The sequence below is a fragment of the Acanthopagrus latus genome, chromosome 6 (genome assembly GCF_904848185.1).
Source record: "Acanthopagrus latus isolate v.2019 chromosome 6, fAcaLat1.1, whole genome shotgun sequence".
Classification (NCBI taxonomy): domain Eukaryota; kingdom Metazoa; phylum Chordata; class Actinopteri; order Spariformes; family Sparidae; genus Acanthopagrus; species Acanthopagrus latus.
The window spans coordinates 29,781,567-29,807,559 of NC_051044.1; the positions used below are offsets into that span (position 1 = coordinate 29,781,567).

Here is a 25,993-nt window from a genome sequence, read left to right on the forward strand (position 1 = left end):
ATATAAATGGGCTGCATTAATGATTATTATTTGTTTATTCATTATTCAAGCATTGAGCTAAATGATATATATAGGCTATATATAGCCTACATCAGTTATTATATGATGAAATGTTTGAATAAGTGAATAAACATTTCATAACATGTTCTATTTGAATTTTATATATATATATTGAATTATAGAGGTCAGTGTTAATTCATGTCTTAAAGCAACTGACCATAAAATTTAGTAGGTATATGCCATATTAACATATAGGCTACATTTAGTGGCTGGCATCCATCCACTAAATGTAGCATTCCATCACCTCCTATTGCATTTATGTCACATCACTGCTGTTGTTATAATCAAAATGCTAAGCTAGCGTTAACATTACTAAGACAAGCGTGAGTTAACTTAATTAAATGTTAGTATGCATGATATAGAGATCTGCCCTTTTATAGTTTTACTTTACATCCATAATTATTTAGGCCTATGTGTAAGCATACGTGGCGGTTTATCATGACATCCGTGCCTAAACCTCATGTAACACTCCAAACACTTTAGTTCTTAACTCGCCATTTTGCAAGCCATGGCCCACTGGCTCTATGCGGTAATAGCTGAATCGTATGCACAGATTCCGATAGTCCCAACCGCACGCGGGCAGCAACACACCTCACTTCCGTCACTACAGGGGTTGTCATGGCGACGCGTGGCACCAATCATAGCACGGTTGAAGGTCAGTTTGAGTGACAGGCCGACCCCCAACAGCGCTTCACCTCGGCACCTAACGTCGTTTTTATCAAGTTAAATGAGTTTGCAGTTTCGGAATCAAGTCCAGGTAGTGTAAACAAGTAGTGCAGAGGTATGTCCGATAAACTGTTACATAGCCTTCACGCTACTTCACAGTGAACTCTTGGAGAGCACTAACACGCAAAGTTGTCACTCTTCATGTCCGGGCCAAGAGGAACTGAGGTGAGTGCGCAAGAGAAATAAAGTAAACATGATGTGTTATTTTAATATTGAATTATTAGGCTATTTGTCATAGTAAAAAGCAAAGTTTATTTGATTTTTTTCATTACGTTTCCACAATGTGCTAACGTGTATGTACGTATGTCACTACTGAGAAACACCATCAGCCAAATTAAAAACTGCCGTTATGAGTTGCAGTTGAAGCTCACTATAAAACTGAATCCTCGCACGTTTCTATGACAATTCAATTTCACATATTGTTATTGGTGTAAAGAAGGTATTTAAGTTGGGCTAGATTTTGAGCAATGTTATTTGGTTGTAAAATTCCAGTGTACTCGTACCATTATTTTGTGTCATTAAGTGTCTTTTTTAAGTCAACAAAATCCCGTCAGTCCATGCAAAGAACCTTAACATGCGCCAATTTACTCCATTCATTTATTTAGCTTATTAATTTCCCTATTCCTCCCTAAGCCTATCGTTGATTACCTCTAGCTAATGTGTGTATGATAACAGTAAAACAATCGTCAGTAAAGGTGTTTGATAATAATAATAATAAATAATAATAATAACAATTATTGTAATTGTTGTTTCATTGTGGTTATAGGACAATATTAGATATTTTTGTGTGTAATGAACTGTCTCCAGGCAATGAGCTCTTTAGTTGAGGGTACAGATATGAAATATTTTCCTTTTTTAATTCCCTTTCAGTCCTTACAGTGTGTTTCATGGAAAATATTCCAGTGGAATCAGATTCCACGGCGAACATGCCAGAGATGGGTAAATCACAGTCAGACTGTGATGATGGAGAAGTTACAGATACAAGACAGGAAGATGTCCTTGAGAATGATTTCCTGTCCATAGAGCATGGTGTGGAAAACAGGTCAGAGTCAACTGAGGATGTTACAGTGGACTCAGATGACAGATCCTATTACGTCACATGGACAGTTTTCATTGCCCTAGCTGTCCCCAGCGGTAAGTTTGCCTACCCACAGGGACATAGAAAATTCTTGAAATGGAAGTCAGAAGGCTGAGTTTCTGAGGGAATGTTGTGCTGAAATATACTACAAATCACCATATAATGTAAGAAACAAGACAGATCCACTCCATTCTTGGTCACATTTATAAACATGTTTCTGTTTTTAGGGAAAGATGCAGATTTCCCTGAAGCTCCTGCAAAGACAAAGACAAAGAAAGATTCATCTACTGTTTTGGGCACAGCCTATAAATGTCAAAGCAGTTATCATATTGAATACAGATTGCCAGGTGACACAAAGCCAGTCAACATGGACCTAATAGTGTTTGGGCCGGCGGCAAAAATGTACAAAGAAGATGAGGTCAAGGTAACCATGACCTGATGCATGTGTCTGTTGTCTATGTGTGTGTCCCCTTAATGAACAATTAATGAACATCCTTATTGAACAACAATAAAGCAGTATTGCCCAGAGTTGCAGTAATTTATCCATGGTTGTTATATTGTCATCATAGGAATAATGAGAGTAATAAGTGGCTCTAATGCAGTCATAAATGTATGACTTTTTATAACAGATTCTAAGAACTTGGCATGAAGGAGATCGGACGTGGGTTGGTTGGACCCAGAATTTTAACATCAGAGTCAACAGGGACATGTTGATCAGTTTACTTCCTAATTATAAGATCAAGCTCCAGGTATGGAACAGTAAAGAGAAATTGTCAAGCCAAGCCCGCTATGACAGACTTAAAACCTTCAGACTGCCACAGGATCAGTTTGAAGGTGCGACAGACATGTGTGGTGAGTATCAATTTAAACTTGCCTCAAAATGACCCAAAACATTATACATATTGGATTATTTTTATATAAATGATGTAATCAAAATAATATATTCTCTCTAAGGTGGTATCAAGATTGTGGTAAACAAACTGAGAACCTTATGTGAAATGAAGTCAAATACATCCAGAAAGCACAAAAATGATATACTGCACAATGAGTCAGAGTTTGGCTCTGAAACAGGTAAATCTACAATTTTGTCTGGTTTAATATGGAATCATAGTGATGTCTACTTACATATGTTTGGCTTATATCATGCTTCAGTAATATCCTTTCATGTTAGCTATGATAAATATATCTTTCTTTATACAGAAAATAGCTTGGCTCCTCTTACCAAAACAGAATTTCACAACCCCTCAATGGATGCTTTCGATCTTGAGGCTATCACAAAAAAAGGCTATGCCTCAGTTGAAATCGGTACCATTTGCTTGATGGCAGGTAAGTCAACCTTTATCATTTGTAACCCTTTAAAGCAAAGCAATGTCTACCTTTGACCCTTTGTCATCAGGTGTACACATCTCCTGTTATGTACAGTTCAATCACAAGGTCATTTTTGTCTTTATTCTATTTTTAAAGGCCTTAAGAGTTTGAACTATTCAGTAACTAATTTGAAAAAAGACAAAGAAAAAAGTCTGAATTTAATGGAAAGATAGTCCTAAGATGAGACAACATAATTATTGTACAAGCAAACTTTATGTTTATTTATTTATTTATTATAATTATTTAGATATAATTGTTTTTATTGAACTAATTTAACTACAAATTGGGGAACAAAGTGTATACACAGATGATAGCAGTTCTGTGAGGCTGTACCACTACAGTAGTGCTTCATGCTAAATGCTAATATCAGTATATGTTAACAAATGTATACCCTGTTCATCATCTTAGTTTCCCATTATAGCATGCTAATATTTGCTAAATAGAACAGAAAAAAACTAAGTACAGTAGCATGGATCCAGATACTTAAACCCATCTAGTCCACTGAGTTGACTGACTAATGTTTATTTCCAATTGCCTTTTCTTTTTTTTCTTTTTTTGTGAACAGTGATATGCACCCAAAGATTTTTCCCAACCTCACAATGATCCTCTTGTCACATTATGTCAACTTGTGAATAATGCCATAGTATATAGACAATACAAAACGTGACTTTGCAGCACACTAAAACATTTTTCTAAGAGGATGAAAAAGTATGAATGGGTCCAGGGTACTCCATGTGTTTTAAGAGTCCCACTGCTCTTAGTTTGAGGGAGAAGAACCAAAAGGTGCTTGGTAGAGAGAAAGATTCCTTAAGGTCTTGGAAAGAACAGAGGTCTTGTTGGTTGGAAAGTATTGTTCTAAATAGGGGGCAAGTTGTGAAACTTACATATGAATTGTAAGTCTTTTTCTGCCTGTTACGACAAAGACAAGGGATTTGATATAATAGATCCCATATGTATTTGTGTTTTCTTGATCTTCACTCCACAAAATGTCAGATGATTGAAGTGCATCAGATTGAAGTTTGATAACTTCATAAAGCATTTCATAAGACGTTTGCCATTTATTGAGACTCTTCAACCCTGTCACGTCGTCAAAAACAACAATGTTCATACAATGGCATGTCTTTTGCATTTTGGTTGGCTGATAGTTTTTCAGGTAAGTGGTCATAAACCAAATATAGACCACAATTCATCATGTGGAGAGAATCAACGTCTGTACTAAATGTCATGGCAATCCTAATTGAGACATTTCACTCACAAATAAAAATGTCAGGAGCACTAGAGGAAAAGTAATGAGACCACAAAAGTCATTAAGTCATTAGGATCCATCCTTTAGAGACTTGGAATACTTCTGCCAAAAATTAACTGATATCTATCCAGTATTTGTTAGATAATTCAGTCTCGGTGGTGGATCTTACTACCATTAGTAGTCCGATTGTAGGACGTATTTCACTATGTTATCCATGAAAGAAAACACTATGTCTTCTGTTGTTTTTCTGACTCCCAGATGAGACCTCACTGAGTGAATGCTTCCCAGTCTTTTCATCTGGTCTATGTGAGGTCATGTGCAACATCTCTCTGGACAGACCCTTAATATCTGACCAACTGAAGGCTGAACTCAATCCACTGGTCATCACAATTTTGTCAGCCACCTCAATGCCTTCATCCCCAGTCCCATATCACATCCTACAGGTGGGACTTATAATATGGCTTGATATGGCACTATATATGTGTGTGTTGAATACATTCTCCATTTACTGTCTTGTTTTCGTACGTTGGTAATATTTTATGTACAAGCCTTGAGCAGTGAGCTTTGATATTTAATTTTTTGTTTTCCCAGGAAAAATGTATGCCTGTATATTGCCAGTACAGGTTCCAGAACTTGAGCATGCACAGAACAAAGTATCACAAGCATGGTACCAACATCCACTTCAGAGATGTGAATGTGATCCTGACTGGCTTGATGAATCCTGAAGAGCTCAGAGAGTTCCTCTCTGGTCCACCTCTGGAGATAGAAGTTCATGATCGTGACAGGAAGTTGGAAGAAACTGTGAAATCTCCAGCAATGTTTGGCACAGGGTCAGAATATGACATCGGCAGTAGTGCAGCACCAGGACGAAAGAAGAGAACCATCATTAACTCCTATGGCATTGCGAGCCTGAACCTCTCTGAGCTGCTGCTTGGGAAGAATGGCCGAAAGATGAATCTACCAATCAAATGCTGCCCTCCACCTCCACTGCCGGACAGGGAGCAAAGTGGATTGAAAAATAAGATGACACACACAGCAGCTGGCAGAGAGCCCATGCCACAAGGCCATTACTCTGAGGCCAATTCTCAGCTCAAAGTCGAGGTTGAGATAGCTCGTTCCCTTAAGAATGTAGTCTGTGATGGTCTGTTTGGGCGCATCATCTACTTCTTTGATTCCAACAACTTCTCTGTGATGACCAAGCTTAGGTCAGAGATACTCAGAATCAATGCGTCAGCTTTCCATCTGGGCTTACGCTCACTGGAAAATGTAGAGAAAGCCCTACTGAATTACAGAATGAATTTTGAACACGGTGAGAGCAAAGATCTGGACTTTGTTTCAGGATTCCATGTGCGAGATAAGAAGACACACATCTTTGTTCTGGAAGGGCTGAAACATAAAGCAGTGAAGAGACTTTGGGAGGCTGTTCCTATGAAGTAAGACCATGAACAGAATCTTGCCATAACAACCTGTGCTAACAGTTCTTACTATGTAACTGTGCTATCTACTTGCGTAGAGTGTTTAAATTCCATTGAAAATCCTGCAGTCTGTGTGATGTTTTGCAGGCTAAGTGGGAGTAAGGAGGAGCAGGTGATAGTCCTCTACAACTCAAATCTGGGTTTCTTCAAGCGCATCTATGACTCATTAGATGTGGCCCTGAGACCTATCCATATGTCTGAGTCACTAGAGGCCATCATGAGGCAGCCTGTGGTCTATATTAGAGGCATGGTCCCTCAACCCTGCTTCCAAGCTTTGTCAAGGTACCCACACAGTGAGATTAAAGTGAGCTGAAAGCAGGGCTGCCCAAAGTGGGGAGTTTACAGCTGCTTGTTATTAGACCTTGGATCAAGATTATTTTGTGTCAAAGTAATTCTGTAGTAGTTGGGGTTTTCAAATTATGCAACTGCAACTACAAGTCAAAATGAATCTATTGGATGTTGATGACATGGAAGGTTTTGTATGTTTTTGGATGAAATGTGTGATACGAGTTCACCGTGGTGACGACTCAATAATTCCTGAGAAGAACTTGTATTTTGTCCAGGTTAAGACAGCTTTGTGAAGTGAGGCAACTCCAAGATGTGGTGCAGTACAACCTCTTCCCGTCAGCTGACATGATTTTCAGCATGCGCAGGGTATGTGGCACATATGCTGACCAGCAGGAGAAAAAAGTCAGAGCAGACACTGTGGATGTGCCCTCTGTGCCTCTCCAGAGGAGAAGACGTGCACTGCTCAACACACACAACAGAGAGTACACGAAGCAGTCGCAGCTCAAACAGTGCACAGACTTTATTCAGGTCTGTGGGCTTAAATTATTCTGAGGAGTATCCGTTTCATTAACAAAGCCACTCATATGACGAAAATATTTTCCAGGAGAATATTAAGAAGGTGCAGAAGGAAAGTGAGCAGTTACAGAAGCCAGAGGCCGCTGTGGTAAGGATGGAACAGTCTGCAGCCAGACCAGCCCATAACTACAGCATCCAGACCTTCAACTCAAAGGAGGAAGCCAAGGAGCTGCTGCGCAAAGAGATGGCCCAGGTTTGAAGAGTGTGTAGGATGGAATGTGTGGGGTGCACCTCAATATGTCCTTAACTGATGGCAACAGGTTCAACTGGCAACAAACTGGACTCAGCTGAAGAAGGAATCCCCGCTGAACATCAGGGCAGAACGAATGTTGATATATTCACCTCCTGATGTACAGTCGATACTGATGCTAGGATGTGATTGCCTAGCCTGGAAAAAGTGAATGAACTACATAGACACTGATTATGAATGCCAAGTAGATGAAATGAGTCAAATCAACAAAGTGATGCATCATTTACACCCTTTAATTCTAACTTGGTCGGACTAATCAATATTTTACATTTTGATAATGATGTATCGAACGCAGTGATGTTTGGACACACAGTACAAGTTGGTGTTGCATGTCACTGTTGAAGAGCCAGACATCTCCCTCTTTTAGCTGAAGAAAGGTTAAAAGAGAGTGATTTGCTGTAGCCTAATCTAAGTCACCAGAAGCCCCAAGATTCCAAATTAATTTGAAAAGACGTTAATAAAAGCTGAAAGCATTAGCCCACACCTCGTCTGAATTGGGTGCACAGCGACGTTGCAGATAACGCTTTGGACCTGGATTACACTCAGTTAGCTTTTTTTCTGTCGTTTTTTCAAAACAAATCCGAATCTACCGAAACACTGACCTGCTGTGAATCTCCAGAAATGTTCTGTGTACAACAAAGTTTCATGCAGCGTTTCATCAACTTAGAGATGAGCAGGTAATGACTTACCTTTACATTTTTGCATGTACTGTTCCTTTTTATCAAGTTTAAAGAGCCTGCTAACACAGTAGATGCTTGTACCAGACAGAAACGGATTGGAAGCCTGCTTAATGAAAGGACAAATACATCCTTAGATCTAAACCTATCCTCATAATGAAGTGGTTAAAAGATAGGGCTGGTATTATTTCATTCTGGGACACGGAAAGGAAGTGTCCCCTGAAAATCGATTTAAATGTATTGTGCTTCATGACTTCAGGTGCCTGGGTGGAGGTTCACCTACAGTCAGCAGTATCACAGTGCTACAGTGGAGCCGGGAGATGTGACTTCTAAACATGTTTCCAGCACCTCTACGGTTTGGTTCACAAGTATGAGCAGCGACAAGCCCAAAGTGCACTCTAAACACCCAGACGAGGCTCGTGTGGAGGAACTCAGGAAGGTGATGTCACTCTTCATCTTCCAGTGGTGGGGGCTTTCACATCACAGGAATAGGAATGCTCAGTTTATTGGCACAGGGATAGCATTTTTATAGCTGTTTACTCATTAGATCTTCTTTCTCTATGAGCCAGTAGTGTATAATGACATGACTAATAACCTTAACCTCGCTGTTCTTTCATGAGGTATCCAGTAACAGGCTGTGTATCTGAGGGTGAGAGTGATACTTTTGCTGTTCACTTTGCTTCTAGCCATGGAGAGAAAACATCCTACATGCCAACATATTGAAGCCCACTCTTTCAAGGGACTTCAGGGCCTGGAGCCAGCGCGATGAGGACTTCCAGCTGTATAGCAAACCTGCCCCTTTCTTCAGCCCACTTCCTGTCACCATTCACCTGGCTGGTAGGCTTTGCTACCATCAATGTACCATGTTCATGTATAGTTCATTTTTTGTTGTATGATAGTCTAGATTTCATTTCCTGTGAGGGCCTGGCCAAATTTTAACAACCAGGTTTCACATTGAGATATTACCCTTGAAGTCTTCTAAGACACCACTTATATGTCAGAATCAAAGACTCGCTGTTTTACACTGGAGTTTAGCTGGCAGAGAGATTCCTCATAGCGAAAATAGATATTTCCCCACCTACAGCTGTCTCAATATACATAATGTAATACAGCCATAGCTGTGGGACATGGCTTATGTGGTTTATCCATGGTTGCAGATCACTTTGCTGAAAAAGCCAAAAGTATCAATGTAACCACTTAGATAAAGTTACAACATTACGTTACAAATATGTTAACGTGATAAGGGACCCACATCATATTTATGTTCATGGGTGTTATGACCCCGAAATGAGGAGAGCATGTAACAATGAGTACTGATAGTGATAGATCTGGTGGATGAGCCATCCAAGAATGCTATTAGGTAATCAGACAGGAACGAGCAGCAGCAAATGGAGCCAATTAACAAAAACCACAACACAGCATTCAAAGGTTTTCAACATTCACAGCAACGTGCAACATCTTTATTGTATTTTCACTACTCCACACATGACACTATTCAGATGTCACTGTGTCATGGAGAATTTATTTTAGGCACCACTATCATTAGTATTGATTTCTATGGAATGGTAGCTGATTTGAGGTAAAAAAGAAAAAAGAAAAAAAAAGCAAGAAGTAAATTGCTGCTGCATTCACTGGTGTATGAAACAGAGGACACATACTATACAGCCATGACTTTGACTAGATGTCTGGTTATAGGTTACTTGGTACATGTTATACTTTAGTGATATGTGCTCTGCTCAGTTTAAATCAGGCTGTTTACACAGCTGGACTGCCATGGGCACAAACATTGAGGTTGATACAGGGTGCGACCCATGTTGTGTCTGGTTAGGCTTAGGCCCAAAAACCCCTTGGTTAGGGTTGAAAAAAGGTCGTGCCTCAGCTTACCTGCTTCTGTTGCCACAAACATGGCTGGAGATGTCTGCTGATGTCTCTGATAAAATATTCAGTGGTTCCATCTGAATAATAAGTTACTCTTTTGTGATCCTTCAAGAATGGTGAAATGGTGTACTGAGTAGTTTCTAAGTAGTTAACTGCACAAAAAGAATAATTAATTATTAAGTAATTATTAATTATTCAAGTATTTTACCATTATCTACTCTGTAGTCTTTGAATCACAGTTATTGAGGAATTACTCACTATCACTTTAGTCATCATCAAGTCCTTCTTGATACATTCCTTACTCAATTGTTAGTGCCTGCCCACATTTTTGTACACCTTACTAAAAGTGTTATCCCCGTAATAATAATCCGCTCTAAATTAATTGATGCATTGATCGTCTTCTAGGAAAACTTCTACCAGCCAGCTTCCAGATTTACCACCATGTTGATGATTTCCTTCAACATTCTCTGTGGTTACTTGTTACCTAGCAGGTGAAAATGTCCACTCGATCATGGTAGCCCGTTTGCTAACAGATGAGCAATGTTAAGCATTTGGCACTCTCCATTCTGTTGATACCGTCGGTACACACAGTACAAGCATGTGCCAGTTCATTAATTTCAGCCCATCTGGCAGGAACTGGCATCTTTGTTGATCCTACTGGTGGGATTTATTGGCACCTTGTTAAAACTTTGCTTTTTTAATGATAAAATTCTGCAAACATGGGAAGAAAGAGCTATGAGCGATTATGCTGTAGCTTCCAATAATGCTCTCAATGTAACAGTCTGGGAGTATCCAAGACTGGATATTTTCCTATAGCTATCTGGGATGTGAGCTTTTTTCTTAGTATTAAGGGCCAGCATTGACATGTCTTGATTGAAGCCCCAGATGGTGTCCGTTTGAGCCAGTATCAGCATTTGCTGTTGAGTAAAACACTCCTACACCACACTGGAGAGCAGATTTGGTCAGGGAGGAACCTCAGCGATATCAACAGCAAATGAAGCATGATCTGTATATGTCTGTCCTGTTGTGTTTGTCCAACCATCCACTGAAGTTAAATCAATGTCTCACCTGTTTAGCTGATCAGTTATGTGAAAAGTAAAGCATAAAATCAAGTACAAGTTTTTAATCCACAACGTTACATGGTGTGCTGTTGATTCTCAGGAGAGCGTCTGCGGCAGGAGCAGCTTGAGGCAGCCAGAGCTCAGTACAGTCACTGGCAGAAGAAGCTGCTTCCTGGCGACGGCACCAACCCACCAAGCAACGGCCGCATGCCAGACTTCAAGTGTCACATGAGAAGAAACTCAGAGAGAACTCAGGACATACTGAAAGATCAGCCCAAGAAGTATTCACTGAGGAAACCAGGCATGATGCTCAAGGTACAGTATTTGGACAGAGCTCACTGATTGATGCTGTGACTCATGTTATTAATTTGAAATATTAGGGTTATCAAACATTGCCCAAGACACATTCGGGAGGAAGGTGCGACTCCAACAAACACAAATAAACAAGCATAATTTTTAAAAAAAGGAATAATTTGATGTCTTGATGGATTTTGATCATTTCTTTTGCAGGTGATGAACTGACACGTTACACAACGCAGTCATCTGTCACAGTACAGTCACTGTATCTGCTTTCATCTTTTCTTGAATTCAGAGCCAAAGGATGACACTTTGTTGATAAAAAGGCCATGTGGAATTCTGTTCTGTCTTCTGCGCTCTGATAGTGTCATGGCATGCCTCATTAGTCTATTTCTAGCCTCCTTGAGATCTTCCATCTGTTTGCGGAGGGATTCCAGCAAGGAGACATTTCACCTGTTTGGATGAGGCAGATAAAACTTGCTGTGAATACTAAAATGTACTTTAATTCTTGGTATGAGTAGGAAAACTCTCCAGAGCTCACCTCTGTGAGTTCAAATCTCAGAACAAGAAATATTTAAAAAATTGCTTATTCAATGAATGAACAGCATTCACATATCATACTAAGATTTTCAAATGATATCCCAGGCTGAAGGCTACCACTGTATGTTGCACACAATTTGGACTTGTGAAGCGGGCAGTCTGATTTCAGACATGAGAAAGTTTCTCATGCTCATACAGGATTCTTGTGTCCACCAGAAAGTTTCTTGTGCGCACAAGAAATGTTTACATTATTCTTTCTTTTCCCACACCCCTTTACGGGCTCTGTAGAAAACAGCTGCCTGCTGAAGCTGAAAAGGATACTGTGAAAACCAAAATAGTAAAGTTGTGCATTGGTCAGGTAAACAATGAGCTTAACCTCACTGTAAAACTCTGCAGGTTCATCACTACTTTAGACCCACATTGTGACACTGTTTGCTTGCTTAAAATGTTACCTCAAATGCTAAAATGCTTCCTTATTGAAAGATTAGCATAAAGCTTGATTGTTTTTTCTAACTGTTTTAATGAGTGTTTTTGTATATATATTTTTACCCATAAGGAAATTAACAGTGGGGAAAACCTGATCTGAATGTGTACATGATATTAAGTCATTTTCTGTCTTAAAATGTATCATATGTGTCTACTGTATATGTTTACTGTTACGTCTAGCATCCATAATATCAGTACAGTCTATCATCAAAAGGGGCTCTACTCTTAATGCTGCTTGAACTTTAAAACCTTTAATGTTCCGGTTTGAGCTGACTGTATTAAACTTCAGTTTGTGAGCCAATAGGTTTATTTCTAGGTTTATTTATTTTTTGGTCTTCCGCAGCCTTTGCCCCAAGTGTCTGTGATGTTCCTGGGTGACACCAACACAGAGGAGAAGAGTGTGGCTCTGGCTCCAGGCCCCTGCATGGACTGCAGCTTAAGCAGCAAACACAACTCCATCATTAGACACATCTCTCTGTACAACAAGTACCGCTACATGTCAGTTGAAGTTATGCATCTTTTATTCAAAAAGAAACACTCAACAAACTTAAGAAAATAACTTAACGTTTTTGTGTTGCTGTTGCTTCTTACAGTGGATTCAGTAAGCAGCGTTCACCCCTGTACAAGCGGAAGGCCCTGCCTCTGACAGAACAGGAGAGGGATATCTTCACATTTCAGAAGTATGAGCCCTCCACCAAGACACAGACATCAGCTGTGGAGCCTTTCGGAAATATTGTAGAAGCCAGAACCCACAAAAACTCTACCTTGTATATCAAGTAGGTTCATAGTATCTTGTGCAATAATTAATTACAGCACTAAAGTTAATGAGCCGTGAGAAGACAACAGTCATCATCAAAAAGTGTCTGGTGTAATCTCTGGAGCCATGGTTATTAAAATACAGTAACTGAAATCATAAAACTGTTAATTTATTAATCAAGTGTTCAAATAATGTTAAGCAAAAGAAGTATCAATGAAAAGGGTAATGACAACTTATTGGGACTTCATATCGTCCAATCAGAATGGAGGAGACCGTATTATAGTCACATGGGAGAACTCAAAATGTTCTTTCTAGAGGGTGAGAGCAGATGTAGGCTCTGTTCTCCAAGACCTCCCTGGCAATCTTCTTGATGTTGGCATCGTTGTTCTCAGGAGAGTCTGGAATGGATTGAGACAGGAATCACAAAACAAGCCACTCTCATTTGTTAAATACAAAACACAACATTCTCATCCGCCTGGATCATGTCACCGGATAACTCTGGATTACATATAGGCCATTAAAAAAACGCGCACGGTGTGAAAATGAAAAGCAGCAGGGGGTTTGAGTGTTGGTATGTGGGCCTTGGTGGGGAAATTCCACAACACATGCAAGTCTTTTGTACTGGAGATGCAGTGAAAAAAAAGGGCTGTTCTCAATTAGCATTTTGTGTTGTACTTACGCTTTTGCAACTGAGTCATCAAGTAGTTGTTCTTGAAGAAAGCGTCACTGCAGAATGTGTTTGCGAGCAGCACCTAGAAGAATCAACAACACTTATTCATCAAACTTGCAGAATGAATCCAACTGGAAAGCACAGAAAAAAAACTATTTGATGGTGGAGGCAGTTAAGAGTACAACATGTCAGAATGTAATCAAATGTGAACTGAAAGAATTACAAGCATTTGTTGGTTTACTTTTCATTTGCAAAAAACAACATAGATGAAACAATATGCACCAGTTTGATCAAAAAACACCATTACATACAAAAAATTTAGCTTAATTCTTTTTTACACATCACAGGAAACACACATGCAATTTCAGTGGAAGTGTAACTAACATGGAGAAAGCTTCATGCTTAAAGTCAGACTTGCCTTTAAAACAATTCAGAACTGTGTTTGAATCTCTTGTTACTTTGTGATCCTCAGGCGAAAAATGTCAGACTTAAAAAAGACACAAATGACCATCTCTGGTGTGGAATTTATTTTGAAAGGATCTCTACAGTCTGTGTGTGTTTTACATAAAATACAAAAGGCGGATCACTGCATGTTTGCTGAAATCTCTGCCCGCAGCTGCAGTAGAGAGGAATACTGTAGGAGAAGCAGAGGGCTGCCCAACTGAAACGCTGAAGTGGATAATACAAAGCATGCACCGTAGTTTTGTAATGTCTCTGTTTGCTCTGCTTTGCTATAAATCACTGATTCATCACTGCACAGTCCAATAGTTAGTGTTTACACTCTGTCATCCTGTGTCCTACTCCACCTCCATCTGCCAACTAAAAACATGACAAAAAACTTTGTGCTACGCTGCTGCTGTTAAGATTAAGTGTGTTTTATTAAGCCAGACACTTTGACCAGTCTTAATTAAGATGTGACCATCTTTCCGAATAATTATACTGTGATCAAATGCAAAGACTAAGCTGTTTTGCCTCACCACAGCAAAGTGTGACTGAAGCACATGTTCAACTAAATGTAAAGGAGGTACGATCCAACCAAGGAACACAAATCCAAAAGTGGGTGGGAGGTACTTATTATGATTATTATGCCAAATGGAGATTTCCAGCATTGGTGTGTGGTCAGGCTTGATAAATAGTGGCAAATGGGCGAATGTGTGTATCTGTGGAGAGCAAACGACTGCAGAGAGCTTAATGACAGACCAAACTAATCCATCACAGATTGTATGATTCTTCCCCATCTGCTCTAACTTTAGAGCAAGACTGTGGAACTTCTGGAATCACACAAGAGGGTGAAACTAGAAACTAAAACTATGTTTCATGGAGAGGTTTCCTGCTGGACAGATAGCTTTACTTGTTGGAATTGGAGCCTCTAACTGAAAAGTGAATTGCAATCTGAAAATTAAAGGCCATTAAAATAATATTTAAACAAATGATTAAATGTGTAAAGTAACATAGTGTGTAGGAAAAGTGCTAACCTATATGACCTATACTGACCAGTCAGTTTGAAATGGTGTAAATAAAAAGGACTTGTGTGAACCAATTTGCTGAGGTCAGTGGAAAACAGTTTATGAAAGAAAATAAGAAAGAGAGAAAATATGAAAGAGAGGGATTCACAATAAATATTTGTTTGCTTGTCAAAGACTTTGGTAAACATAGTTGGGGGGATTTTGGGCCCTTCCAAGAAACGAATATGTTTTATATCCTGGCCTATAATGGTAAACACCAGACTCTAAGCAGACAGTGCCATCGTCTCACCTCGTGGTCGTGGTTTCTGAGGCCGATGCTGATGGAGCGGCTGGCTCTGGACAGGACAGCTGTCATAGCGTAGAGGTTGATCATCACATCTGCTACTCTCTTCAGGATAAGCTGTTCATCCACTATAGTCTGAAAACATCAGTGGATAAAAACAAAGACACTCCAGTCATTGATCATTTCCAACTACAGAAAGTTCTTTCTGCTTAAGCAGTGTCTCTGTTAGGCAGTGGGGAAATAAATAAATAAAAAATACTACAACTCAGCAACACTCAAAAAAAAATACATGTAATAGTGGATCTGCATTTGATGCATTTTGTTAGGTGGTACCAAAAAGAGTCCAGCTTTTTCAATATAGAGCCCTCACTCAACTGCTGCTCAGGGAACAGTTTGGATTTTGCGCTGTTGTTGTGATGAATTACCTCTAGTGTTTGTTGAATATCTGAGAGAGCGAGCATACGTCTGACTTAATATGTGATACCTATGGCGTCTACGTTTGTGGGAAAATAGATGCTGTTCTTTTGACAGGTCCATTTTTTTCTGAGGCTTTTAAATCAAAACTGATTTCTCAGTGGGAGTGGTTTTGGAGCAGCGACGCACAGTACTAACAAGTTACTCGATATATCCCAAATATAATAGTGAAATTCCACCCAGTGGAAACTTTTTTTTCCTCACTAGAGGCCATTTGAATTAATTGACAGCATTAAGATTAGTAATGGTTTCACTTGAGATCAGAGTGGCGTTCTGAGAATGTTTAAGTATTCTGATGTGCACATGTGCATGGTAATATATTCAGACCTGCCAAAAGAAAGTTTTTAAGTAGCATAGAAAAACTTTTCAGCTCAGGTATAGGTATGTGTGTGAGACCAAAGATTATATCTTTAATCCGTTCTATTTCAATGATAAGTAATTGCTTTTTAAAGAATATATTAGGACTGGGTGCTGCTGTCGATTAGCAGGTTGTCTTTAAAATAAAAAAGGGTGTTCTCTCCAACAATGCATACATATGGTGATATTTAGCAACAGGACAGGAGCAGTTGGGAACAACCAAATCTATAATAAACAGCAAACCTGCTCCACCACTGCTGCATCCATCCAGTAAGTACATCTCTCTTAATAACTGTGCCCCAATTTCCTCAAAACATCCTGGTGTTACCTTCATGATAAAAAAGGAACAATACTCAATAGAACATTAAACTTAAGAGGGCTTTTTTCAAGCTGTTTGAACCTAAATGTTCAAGGTCTTTACTCTTCAGCAGCTGAAGACTGCACTGTGATGAAAGTCCTCCGCGGACACTTCTCATGCACTGGATCAAAATGGAGGCAAATGATACAGGAAGTGGGGAGTTGGAAAGCTGACCAGTTTCCAAGAGCTTTATGGCTTCTTTGGGAAAGCTTTGATTACAAAAGCACAGTCACGGAAGAAAAAGGGAACACAGCAGCTGTGTTACACACGAACAGCACCTCTGAAACACTGATTGGAAGATATGAAGAGATCGCTGTTGTCATTAAGAAACAACTCATACTGTCAGATGTTGAAGAGAAATTTCAACTTAGCTCAAATAGATTAAAACAGGAAAATCTGACAGTCGTTTTCCCAATGTAAAATCACTCAAATGTTACCTTTCCATATCTGTACAGCAGGCTCTCCACAGTCGATCCCACAAGGCTGACATTCTGTTCAAACTTTTTGGCACTTTCCTGCAAACAGAAGAAATAAAATAAAAGAACTCTTGAGCTCTTGAAAATACAACAAATGTATCTAAAGCCTGCAGAAAATGTATCCTTTAAGATTCTTACTGCCAAGCTGGGATGCACCACTCCATCTTTTCCCGTCAGGCCGAAGTCCACCGAACCTCCCAATGAGCTCTTCAGTTTCTTGCCCACCATGCCGAAAACCAAGCCTATATTTCCTTTCTTCATCTCCCTGAAGGCAGAGAACAGGTGAGACTGAAAGACTAAAGACCACTCTGGAAGTTTTCATATATCAGAATACCCTGCGTTGGTATTTCAGGGAGGACTATTTACTCAGAAATGCTACAAGCTTTTAACTTAAGGTAATTTTCTGTCAGATGAATCCTTCAATATCGTGGCCACACAATTCACTGGTCATTTCTCTTAAATAACCTAAAATGATTATCTCTGTAACTTACATGGTTTTAGGTCATTCAGCTCAAGTTTATGATTTGCTGCCCTATAGTAGTATTTCTTTTCTAAAAAAGCCTTCTGTAAACCGATGGCACTCACTACCTGCTCAGCCCCACACAGCAGATAAAGGTATTGACTAGCTGGGGAGGACAGTGGAGCATTCAGTAGCCACAGAGCCAGATATTTGTTCTATTATTGGTGGAGAGCAAAACAGAATTAACGGGAGAGTATATATTTCAACAGGTGGCTAGACACTCACCTCTAATCAATGCTAATGTTGCTCTATATCTGTTGAACAAGCCCTTCTTTGCTATCACATTGGCAATACCACTTTTTACAACATTTACAGGTTGATTTGGACCGATTAATTCAGCTTTACACAAAATAATACACGAACCCAAATCACATCATATCAATATGATAGGAATTTATTTCCCAGCTTTATCAAACCTTCACAACCTAAGAACCAGACTGCAAACTCATATTTCCTATGCTTTGTTTGATACAACTGGTACCCCTCCAATTCAGACATATTTCTAACCATCCATGTTTGCGATGGGTCGATATATTTACGCAGTCTATGGTTTTACATGACATTTTGTGAGCCAATGGGTTTTGAGCATGAATATATGGGTTCCGTTAAATGAAGTCATTTCACTTCAGCAGTCCAACATAATCTGTTTCTGAATAAATCAGAGGTGATAAGAAATTCAGTTGCTGAATCTTCACTCATATTGGATTGATAAGTCTAACTTCAAAGTTTGTTCTGATCTCCATGCAGTTTAATGAGTAACTGTTAACTGTCCTGTCTGAAAGGAAGCTAGCTTGATTGTAGTTGTAGTGATGAGCTGACAACATGGATAACACCAGTTGAAAGTTGAAAATGAACTGAGAGGTTCCAAAAAATGTGAGACTACAACCTTCATATTCTTACTTTATTTTCCCTGTGAGAGCTTTTCCAGCATACTGCATTCCAGTGAGAGCGATGTACATCCTCAGGATTTCATTGGTGCCCTGTGAATAGAGAACAGGATGAACAACACAACATAATGTGTGGATGGGGGTGAATTACATTTTTATATTTAATTTAATTATGTTTTTTCATTTATTTGCCAATGCCAAATGTTCCTGTAAACAGAAGCATTACAGGGCCTTTAAACATGGAAACCACATTTAGAAAATCATTCAATATGTGAATATTCAATATTTAAATATTCTTTAAATCTAGGATTTTGATTCTGACTAGGTCTCATATTGTGACACAAACAGAGGAACTTATGCTGATGAGCTGCAGGTCTGCTCAGTTCATTTATCCCACTAAAGAGAGAATCCATCATGATAAACTATGGTACTAAATGAATGTGTCACCTGTGCCCCCTGGTGGCCGCTTACACAGTAGATGATCTGAACAAACAAACTACAGTATATAGTGTTTTAAAGGGTTCATCCACTTATTTTAAATGTCAAGGGGTGCTGACGGCCTTGAGTCTTTTGTGGCTCCACAGGAAGCAATAAACAAATGATCAAAATCGATATCAAATTCATCAGATTACACGCAGCTTCCTCTGGGGCCACAAAAGGCTTTACACTACTACTGTACTCACACACTTTAATGTATGAAAGGGTGGTCCCCTTTAGTCCAGAATTTTACAAATACTGGACTCCAAATCCCACCCCTCCTTACTCATCTAAGAAATGTCTGCCTTCCTACAAAACAAACTTTGTAGATACATTTTGAATATTTCACATTTTAATTATCTAACTGTTCCAAATAATTTGACATATTACATCTCCATCAAAATGGACAAAATGTTGTTTCAGAGCCTTCTCTGAACTGCCTTTGTTTGATTTTTCTTGTCTAAATTCAAGACAATTAGTCCAAAAAGTATTAGAATCAATCTTTTAAGCACCAATGGGTGTTTAATGAGGGTAATCAAAGAAAGTGAATTCCTCTTCATGTTTTGTCTCAAGATGGCAGAGGAAGTGACCTTCCATGACAACTACAGCACTGATTTTTAGGACAGAATAACAGTGATGTAATGTCACCAAGTACATATATTCAAGTATTGTACTTTATTGCACAATTCTGAGGTAGTTATTTCCTTTTTCTGCTACTTTATACTCTCGCTCCACCCCACTTCGAAGGCAAATATTGTACTTTTTTACTCCAATACATTTTGATAAATTCAGTAACTAGTTACATTGCAGATTTCATGCTGCTTTCATGGTGGCAGAATGGATGAGACAGAGACACCATTTACTCTGGTACAAGACAGAACCATCAAAATTATCTTAAAGCTGTTATTTTAAGGTAAAATAGTAAAAAGTACATTCAACATCAGATACTTTAGGACTTTTACTCAAATTCTATGGCTGACTTTCACTTTTACCACAATAATATTTTAACACGATAGCTTAACGTTTACTCAAGAAGGACTTTTGGGTACTTTTTGACAACACTGTTGAATGATTATAAAAGTACCTCAAAGATGGGCAGGATGCGACAGTCTCTGACATAGCGCTCATAGGGGTAGTCCTTTGTATAACCCAGACCGCCAAGCACCTGAAGAGCCTCGCTGACACAGATCCAGCCTCCCTCTGAGCTGAACACCTGAACACAAGGTGAGGAAGACATGTTAGGAGACATTTAGCTTTCTACTGGTTTTATATGAACAACATTAAAAGACAAAAGCTATCTAACCTTGACCATGGCAGCCTCTAGAGAACAGTCTGGAAGCCCCGGTCTGTCCATCATCCCTGCTGTCAGGTACGCCATGCTTTCCATCACAAAGGCGTTAAGAGCCATCATTGCAAACTTCTCCTACAGTAGCAGGGCAAAAACACAAACCTTAGTCACTCCTGACCACACTGAGAAGGGCTGATTGTTCATACTCCTGCTAGGGAAAAGTCAGCTGTACCTGAATCATACCGAACTCAGACAGACTTTTGTTAAACTGCTTTCTGGATGCAGCGTACTCTGCGGTCAGTTCTAAAAAAAAAAAAATAAAGAAAAAAAATAGATGGAGATGATAATGTCAGACTGCAAGGCATTTTATGATCTCACACATGTAGGCTCTTAATTAATTATTTTTTATTTTTTATTTTTTTTACCGATAAGTTTTTTAATCATTCCAGCCGAGGAACTGCCCATACTGAACCTCCCCGAGTTCAGGATGTTCATGGCAACCTGTCCAACACAGAGCAAATGTTTGGTTCACAATTTACCATAATACCATAATTGTTCTTGCACGAAAGGGTAAAGCTTACCTTGAATCCACCACCCACTTCTCCTATTACATTCTCCACTGGCACCGGGACATTGTCAAAGGACACTTCACAGGCTGGACAAATCAAAACAATTTAATTACAAATGCCTTGAGCAGGGACTAATTGTACTGAGACTTATGAGAGACTTACTGTTGGAGCCCCGGATGCCCAGTTTGTCCTCAGCCTTGCCGCTGGTGATGCCCCCAAAAGCCCTCTCCACGATAAAAGCAGTGATCTTATCTTTCTTCACACCATCTACATCCACCTCGGTGCGGGCGAACACTGTCATAACATCTGCCATGCCTCCATTTGAAATCCAGATCTGAAAATACAAATAGAATTTACGATGTAAACTCGACGCCCAAAGTGAAAATTTGCAAACTTGATCATCTCACCTTCGAGCCGTTGAGCAGGTATTGCTTTCCATCTTCTGACAGGGTTGCACGGGTCTGAATGGAGGCTGCGTCACTTCCACTGAAATGATCAAACGAGTGTTGGTGAAGCTAATTTAACCTTACACTAAGACACAAGGTAACATTGTGAAAGATCCTCAGCACAATTTCCCAGAGCCCTAAGTGATGTCTTCATATCTCTTGTACTGTCAACCAACAGCCAAAAACCAAGAGACTCTTTCTGCAGAAGGCTGCTTTCAAGGTCAATGTCACCGTCTGCTCTGCCTATGATAGAACACTTAATGTCACTGTTAAATGTAAGATCTGCGGAATAGAAAAAAGGCTGTGTGCAGCACTGATGAAAGGAATTGGTGTACCTTCCAGGCTCTGTCAGACAGAAAGCGGCGATGTGTTCTCCTGAGGCCAGTTTGGGCAGATACTTCTGCTTCTGGGCTTCATTCCCTGCTATCAGAATCCCCTGAAACATCAAACAGCTGTTAGCAAATTACACAGCGGAATCCATTTACAACCTCATTCATTGTTAGGATACTAATCATCCCTTTTCCTCCAGTTTGTCCACATTACATGTATGCAGATGATGAGCCAAATAATGAGCTTGGTGTATTTTTACCTTCAGTCCAATGGCTTGATGTGCAGCCAATGTTACAGCTATAGAGCCATCTAATGAGATGATCTCTGCCAGTCGTGCATACATGGTGTTGGACAATCCAAGACCCCCTGGGAAGAGAGAAAAAAAAAAAAAGACACTATTAGGCTTCAGCGTGTTAGACATGGTGGGACTGTTCTTGCATTTCTAACTTGCATGGGCATGAGGGAGAAATAGTTGTGATGCCATTTCAAACTCAGAGCTGTGTTTAACTCTAGTGATGTATGGATAACCTGTCTTATGATCAACGCGTGGCTCATGTTGTGCAAGTTAAAATATATGGACTTCCCTAGAAACTGTTTGCTTTGAGACACATGAACTGCAGTCAACACACAAGGACTTGGAGCTTAATATATACACACCACATAGCCCAGAGAGAGATGAAAATGTTGTATACTAAACGAGTGTTTGGATTGGCTGTCACAGTTAACACTCCTGGCAAACACCTGACACACATCTCCACCGGGTACCACTAACCAACAGCTGATCATAAAAGAGTTGGTAATTATGTCGAAACATAGGAGAGACACAGCGCATGTAGTGATCCCACATCATATAGGCCAATCTATCAGCTGAAGTTATTTACTGAACGTCTCAAAAAAGTCAAATCTGTAATATTTTGTCATTGGCTTGTTTTCCGCTGGTTATGGACATCAAACAATCACTCACATCACTTAACAAAATATAGTTTTAATAGTATTTTTTCGCCATGCTAGCTGAATGACTGTTACTTCTCAACAGCTCTTGGATGAAAGACCTAAATCTAGTACAAATACTCATGCTCCCCTCAGGAAGAATTGTGATCACTTTGATCGTCTGTCGTTACAATGCAGCATTCTGCTGGGAAACCTTGGTTCCTGGCAATCACGTGGATGCCGCTTGACACGCGACTCTCATCCAAACAATCCGCTGCAAATGTCCCGGTGACAGACACAAGATGACACCCTCAGTGGTCGTATGACTGCGTATTGACAAGTCAGAGCTGTTTAAGCAGCGTGAGAGGAACCTGCACTATATTAACTATATTAACTAGGCGGTTTTAATGTTGTGACTTATCATTAATATCTGTAACTACATTCATGATAACGATGATATTAAAAGAAAAGATTTATTTATATTGTGTGAATAATACACATGTGATAATATCACGTTACTAAATCAGCAAAGATGTTTGACCTTGTGCATGTTCTGTTTATGAGTTAATGTAGTAACTAGTAAGTTAATGGTAACTTAAAACAGTAACAATCAGAAGGCATTTTGCGTTGACCCCTTCTGGTTGAATGTGGGTTTGGAGAGGGCAGTATGTTTAAAAAGAAATTGTGCACTGTACTGAGTACACCAGGTTTTATGAATCAGAATATGTTTTAATTAATTGTATTTATGCAAAGATTTGGTGAGGATTCTCTGCAGTGTTTTATCAATGAGGTCCCTGGTCACAGTCATCTTACCATACTCCTCAGGGACCATGATTCCAAACAGCCCCAGCTCCTTCAGCCCATTCAAAGTCTCTGGAGGGATTTTAGCTTCCCGGTCAATCTTTGCAGAGTCAACTGAAATAAAAAATCAACAAAACAGGCATCGTCAAATCCAACTGTTCAGAGGAAACAAATTACAAGATCATAGTTCACACATATTAATGTATCCTACAAATTGCTACTAGAATGTATTCATTCCTAAAACTCATGTTCATCAAAAGTCCTCCCTCACCTTCCTCACTGAAGAATCTTTCCACTGGTGCAACAAGCTGCTTGATCTCCTCCACTTCTTCATTTCCAATTTCCGGATAAGGGAACACCTCAGCCTGCAGGACAAACATTAAACTTTTTTAAAATTCATTTATTCTTTATTTTATTTTATTTTATTTCTTAAATTGTTAAATAACCAACTTCTTGCTGATATTCATAGTGAAGATGTTACTAAGTGCCCACCTTCTAACTTCAAATGTTACAACTACACACAATTGATTAGCCTACTTAAGAAAGTAATGATGCTACTCATATAGAAGTTAATTAACCCACCACAACAGTAAAATGCTGCTTAGACAATAATACATGAGTAATAATACTCAAATGGTAGCTCTGTTATATTTATATCTATATTAGACAGCCACAGTCACAAGGGACATTCTTCTCCATTCACTACTTTTAATACGTGCAGCACATTTTTCTGATTATACATACATACTTTTACTTGTTGATTCAGGTTCTGTTAAGCCTGATGTTGGGCTCAGGTTATGTTCCGGCTAATGTTGGAGTTGGGTTATGCTATGGCTAATGCTGGGGTCAGGTCATGTTAAGACTAATGTTGGAGTCAGGTCATGCAAAGGCTGATGCTGCGGTTGCTGATGTTGGAGTCGAACAGTCGGTGTCAGGATTATGTTCAGGTTCACGTTCAACATGCGAAACATATCGACAGGGGAACGGTCTTCGACACAACTAAATGAAAAGGAAGCTCTAAAGCTACATTTAGCTCTAGTTACCCACTGGTAAGTTGTAACTCCAGACATGTTTCGGTTACGTTACCTTGTTCACCTGACCGAGGAACAAATCCTTGGCATAAGCGAGGTTTCTTGACTGAGTTTTAAAAGTCCTCCTCTGCTGAAGATGAAGCGCCTGTTTCCCAGCATGCCTCACATTACAGGCGAGCAGCCGCTTTCCGATTTGAACAGATTTGGACAAGTGGACTAATCTATTGACACTCATCTTTTCTGTGGCACAGACCTCTGTGTATTTCCAGCCCCACCGCTGTATACAACTGCAGCCAGAATACCTTTCACCCCTTTCTGTCTCATAATGATGACGTAAACAGTTGGTTAGATAATACCTTCAAAGACCATCGGAAATAGTAGATTTTAGAACGATATAAATACTTGTTTTATTTTTTTATTGTTTAATGATTAGCTATGCATTGAACTTCAAAGATAATTATCTTTTTTTTTTTGACTAACCGCCCCCTGCACAGCGTCCACTGTAGACATTTGCTCTTAGCAATAAAAGTTGTGTAAGTTGAGTTACATCAGAATGCTGTTTTTCTACTTCAACTCAACAGACTTCACAACCCCACCCATAAAGTCGACTGAAAAACCAAAGTCTCTTGGCTTGACTCCAGCACTCTGGAAATGGATGTTTGACTTGAATGTATGTATGTATGTATGTATGTATGTATGTATGTATGTATGTATGTATTTATTTATTTATTTATTTATTTGAATAGATCATGAAGCTCTGAAGTATTTAGCTTTGCCTACCAAATTATCGGCCTGACTTCAGGCTCCTCAGTAGTCGTCCTGACTGAATGTCAAATTGGATAGTCAGTTCATGTCAGGTTTGCTTCTTCTTAAACTGGTGATATTTCCGACAGCACCTGAATATAGCATAGCAGCATTATTATGGGACGAGGCGACCACTTGGTGGCGCAATGCACTAAGGAACTAATGAGCCCTGGCAACAAAAAAAACACAACTGCATCAAAGTGAGGAAGAACTGATTTATTATATGCAGACTAACTGACTCTAATAAAAACACACCAAAAAGCTGTGAAAACAAAAACTTCATGCTTTCTACAGAGAGACATGAAGAAGAAAAAGCTTTAACAGCTCGTCTGTCTAAGAGTCAGAGGAAATGGTGCCCCGTACTTGGCCCCTCCCAGATGCATGATTACGTCGTCCTGCTGACTCTGATGATGTGGCCCTCAAAGCTGCAATCTATCTATTTTTAGCTCAAACCTGGAGGGCCAGACACACAAACAGGGCAAACTGTCACCCAGACCACCTGCCACAGTCAGGCAGGCAGCCATGCATGCTGGTTGGGTAAGACTGCAAAAAGAATAATTGTACTGCTGTTTGGACTTTTATCAGCGCTGACCATTTCCAGAGAACTTTGTTTTGGTCACAGATGCCCTGCCCCTGGAGGAGGCCTCCGCATGACTAGAAAGCCGAAGGAGTGAAACATGTTTGTAACACTTTTGGGCAGGGCAGTGAAGCCGAGGACACAGATGTCATGTCCTCAGCAGTGTTTCTGGGAACAGGAAGGGGGGGGGGGGGGGGATTTTAAAGAGGAACTCCACCATTTTCACACATAAAGGTCAATTTTCTCGTCATGGCCACGGGGAGAACGACTCACCCTGCGAAAATAGATGTATGATTGTGTTTTGCGGCTCTGGTGGTGATTTGTCAAGTCTAAGATGAAAATGCCTCACAATGTCATCAGGAGGCCCTACAGAGGGTCTACGTCCCAAATGTGTGAGTGTGGAGTTTCAAGAAATCTTCCGAACAGGAAGGGTCCTTCATCAGATGTTAAGGACTGCACATCGGATACAGAGCCTCAGGACTCCTT

At 39.7% G+C, this 25,993-nt stretch overlaps 2 protein-coding genes across 2 annotated transcripts; one reads left to right on the forward strand and one right to left on the reverse strand.

Moving 5' to 3' along the window:
• The first annotated feature begins 678 nt into the window (after nt 1–678).
• cfap92 (cilia and flagella associated protein 92 (putative)) lies at nt 679–12,924 on the forward strand. The gene is made up of 16 exons (XM_037101408.1): nt 679–951; nt 1,657–1,920; nt 2,092–2,288; nt 2,494–2,716; nt 2,819–2,935; nt 3,065–3,190; nt 4,737–4,921; nt 5,070–5,911; nt 6,041–6,235; nt 6,517–6,769; nt 6,846–7,010; nt 8,004–8,183; nt 8,431–8,581; nt 10,784–10,998; nt 12,350–12,504; nt 12,600–12,924. The coding sequence occupies exons 2-16, from the start codon at nt 1,674–1,676 to the stop codon at nt 12,784–12,786; spliced, it is 3,438 nt and encodes a 1,145-aa protein (XP_036957303.1). The 5' UTR covers nt 679–951; nt 1,657–1,673; the 3' UTR covers nt 12,787–12,924.
• acad9 (acyl-CoA dehydrogenase family, member 9) lies at nt 12,912–24,361 on the reverse strand. The gene is made up of 18 exons (XM_037101412.1): nt 24,182–24,361; nt 23,367–23,460; nt 23,108–23,209; nt 21,624–21,730; nt 21,370–21,470; nt 20,996–21,074; nt 20,751–20,922; nt 20,601–20,674; nt 20,445–20,520; nt 20,252–20,322; nt 20,035–20,154; nt 19,816–19,944; nt 18,268–18,347; nt 16,986–17,112; nt 16,809–16,886; nt 15,189–15,317; nt 13,443–13,515; nt 12,912–13,161 (listed from the first exon to the last, which is right to left on the reverse strand). Exons 1-18 carry the CDS (start codon nt 24,359–24,361, stop codon nt 13,061–13,063), a joined length of 1,893 nt encoding a protein of 630 aa, XP_036957307.1. The 3' UTR covers nt 12,912–13,060.
• Nucleotides 24,362–25,993: the final 1,632 nt, after the last annotated feature.

Excerpts from the sequence above, each read along its gene's own strand:
- acad9 (XM_037101412.1), bottom strand. The coding sequence starts at position 24,361 with ATGAGTGTCAATAGATTAGTCCACTTGTCCAAATCTGTTCAAATCGGA. Across the intron at positions 20,923-20,995 it reads ACCTGCTCAACGGCTCGAAG|ATCTGGATTTCAAATGGAGG; the intron begins GTGAGATGATCA and ends TTGTATTTTCAG. Across the intron at positions 16,887-16,985 it reads TGGTGCATCCCAGCTTGGCA|GAAAGTGCCAAAAAGTTTGA; the intron begins GTAAGAATCTTA and ends TTCTGTTTGCAG.
- cfap92 (XM_037101408.1), top strand. The coding sequence starts at position 1,674 with ATGGAAAATATTCCAGTGGAATCAGATTCCACGGCGAACATGCCAGAG. Across the intron at positions 2,717-2,818 it reads AGGTGCGACAGACATGTGTG|GTGGTATCAAGATTGTGGTA; the intron begins GTGAGTATCAAT and ends ATTCTCTCTAAG. Across the intron at positions 2,936-3,064 it reads AGAGTTTGGCTCTGAAACAG|AAAATAGCTTGGCTCCTCTT; the intron begins GTAAATCTACAA and ends TTCTTTATACAG.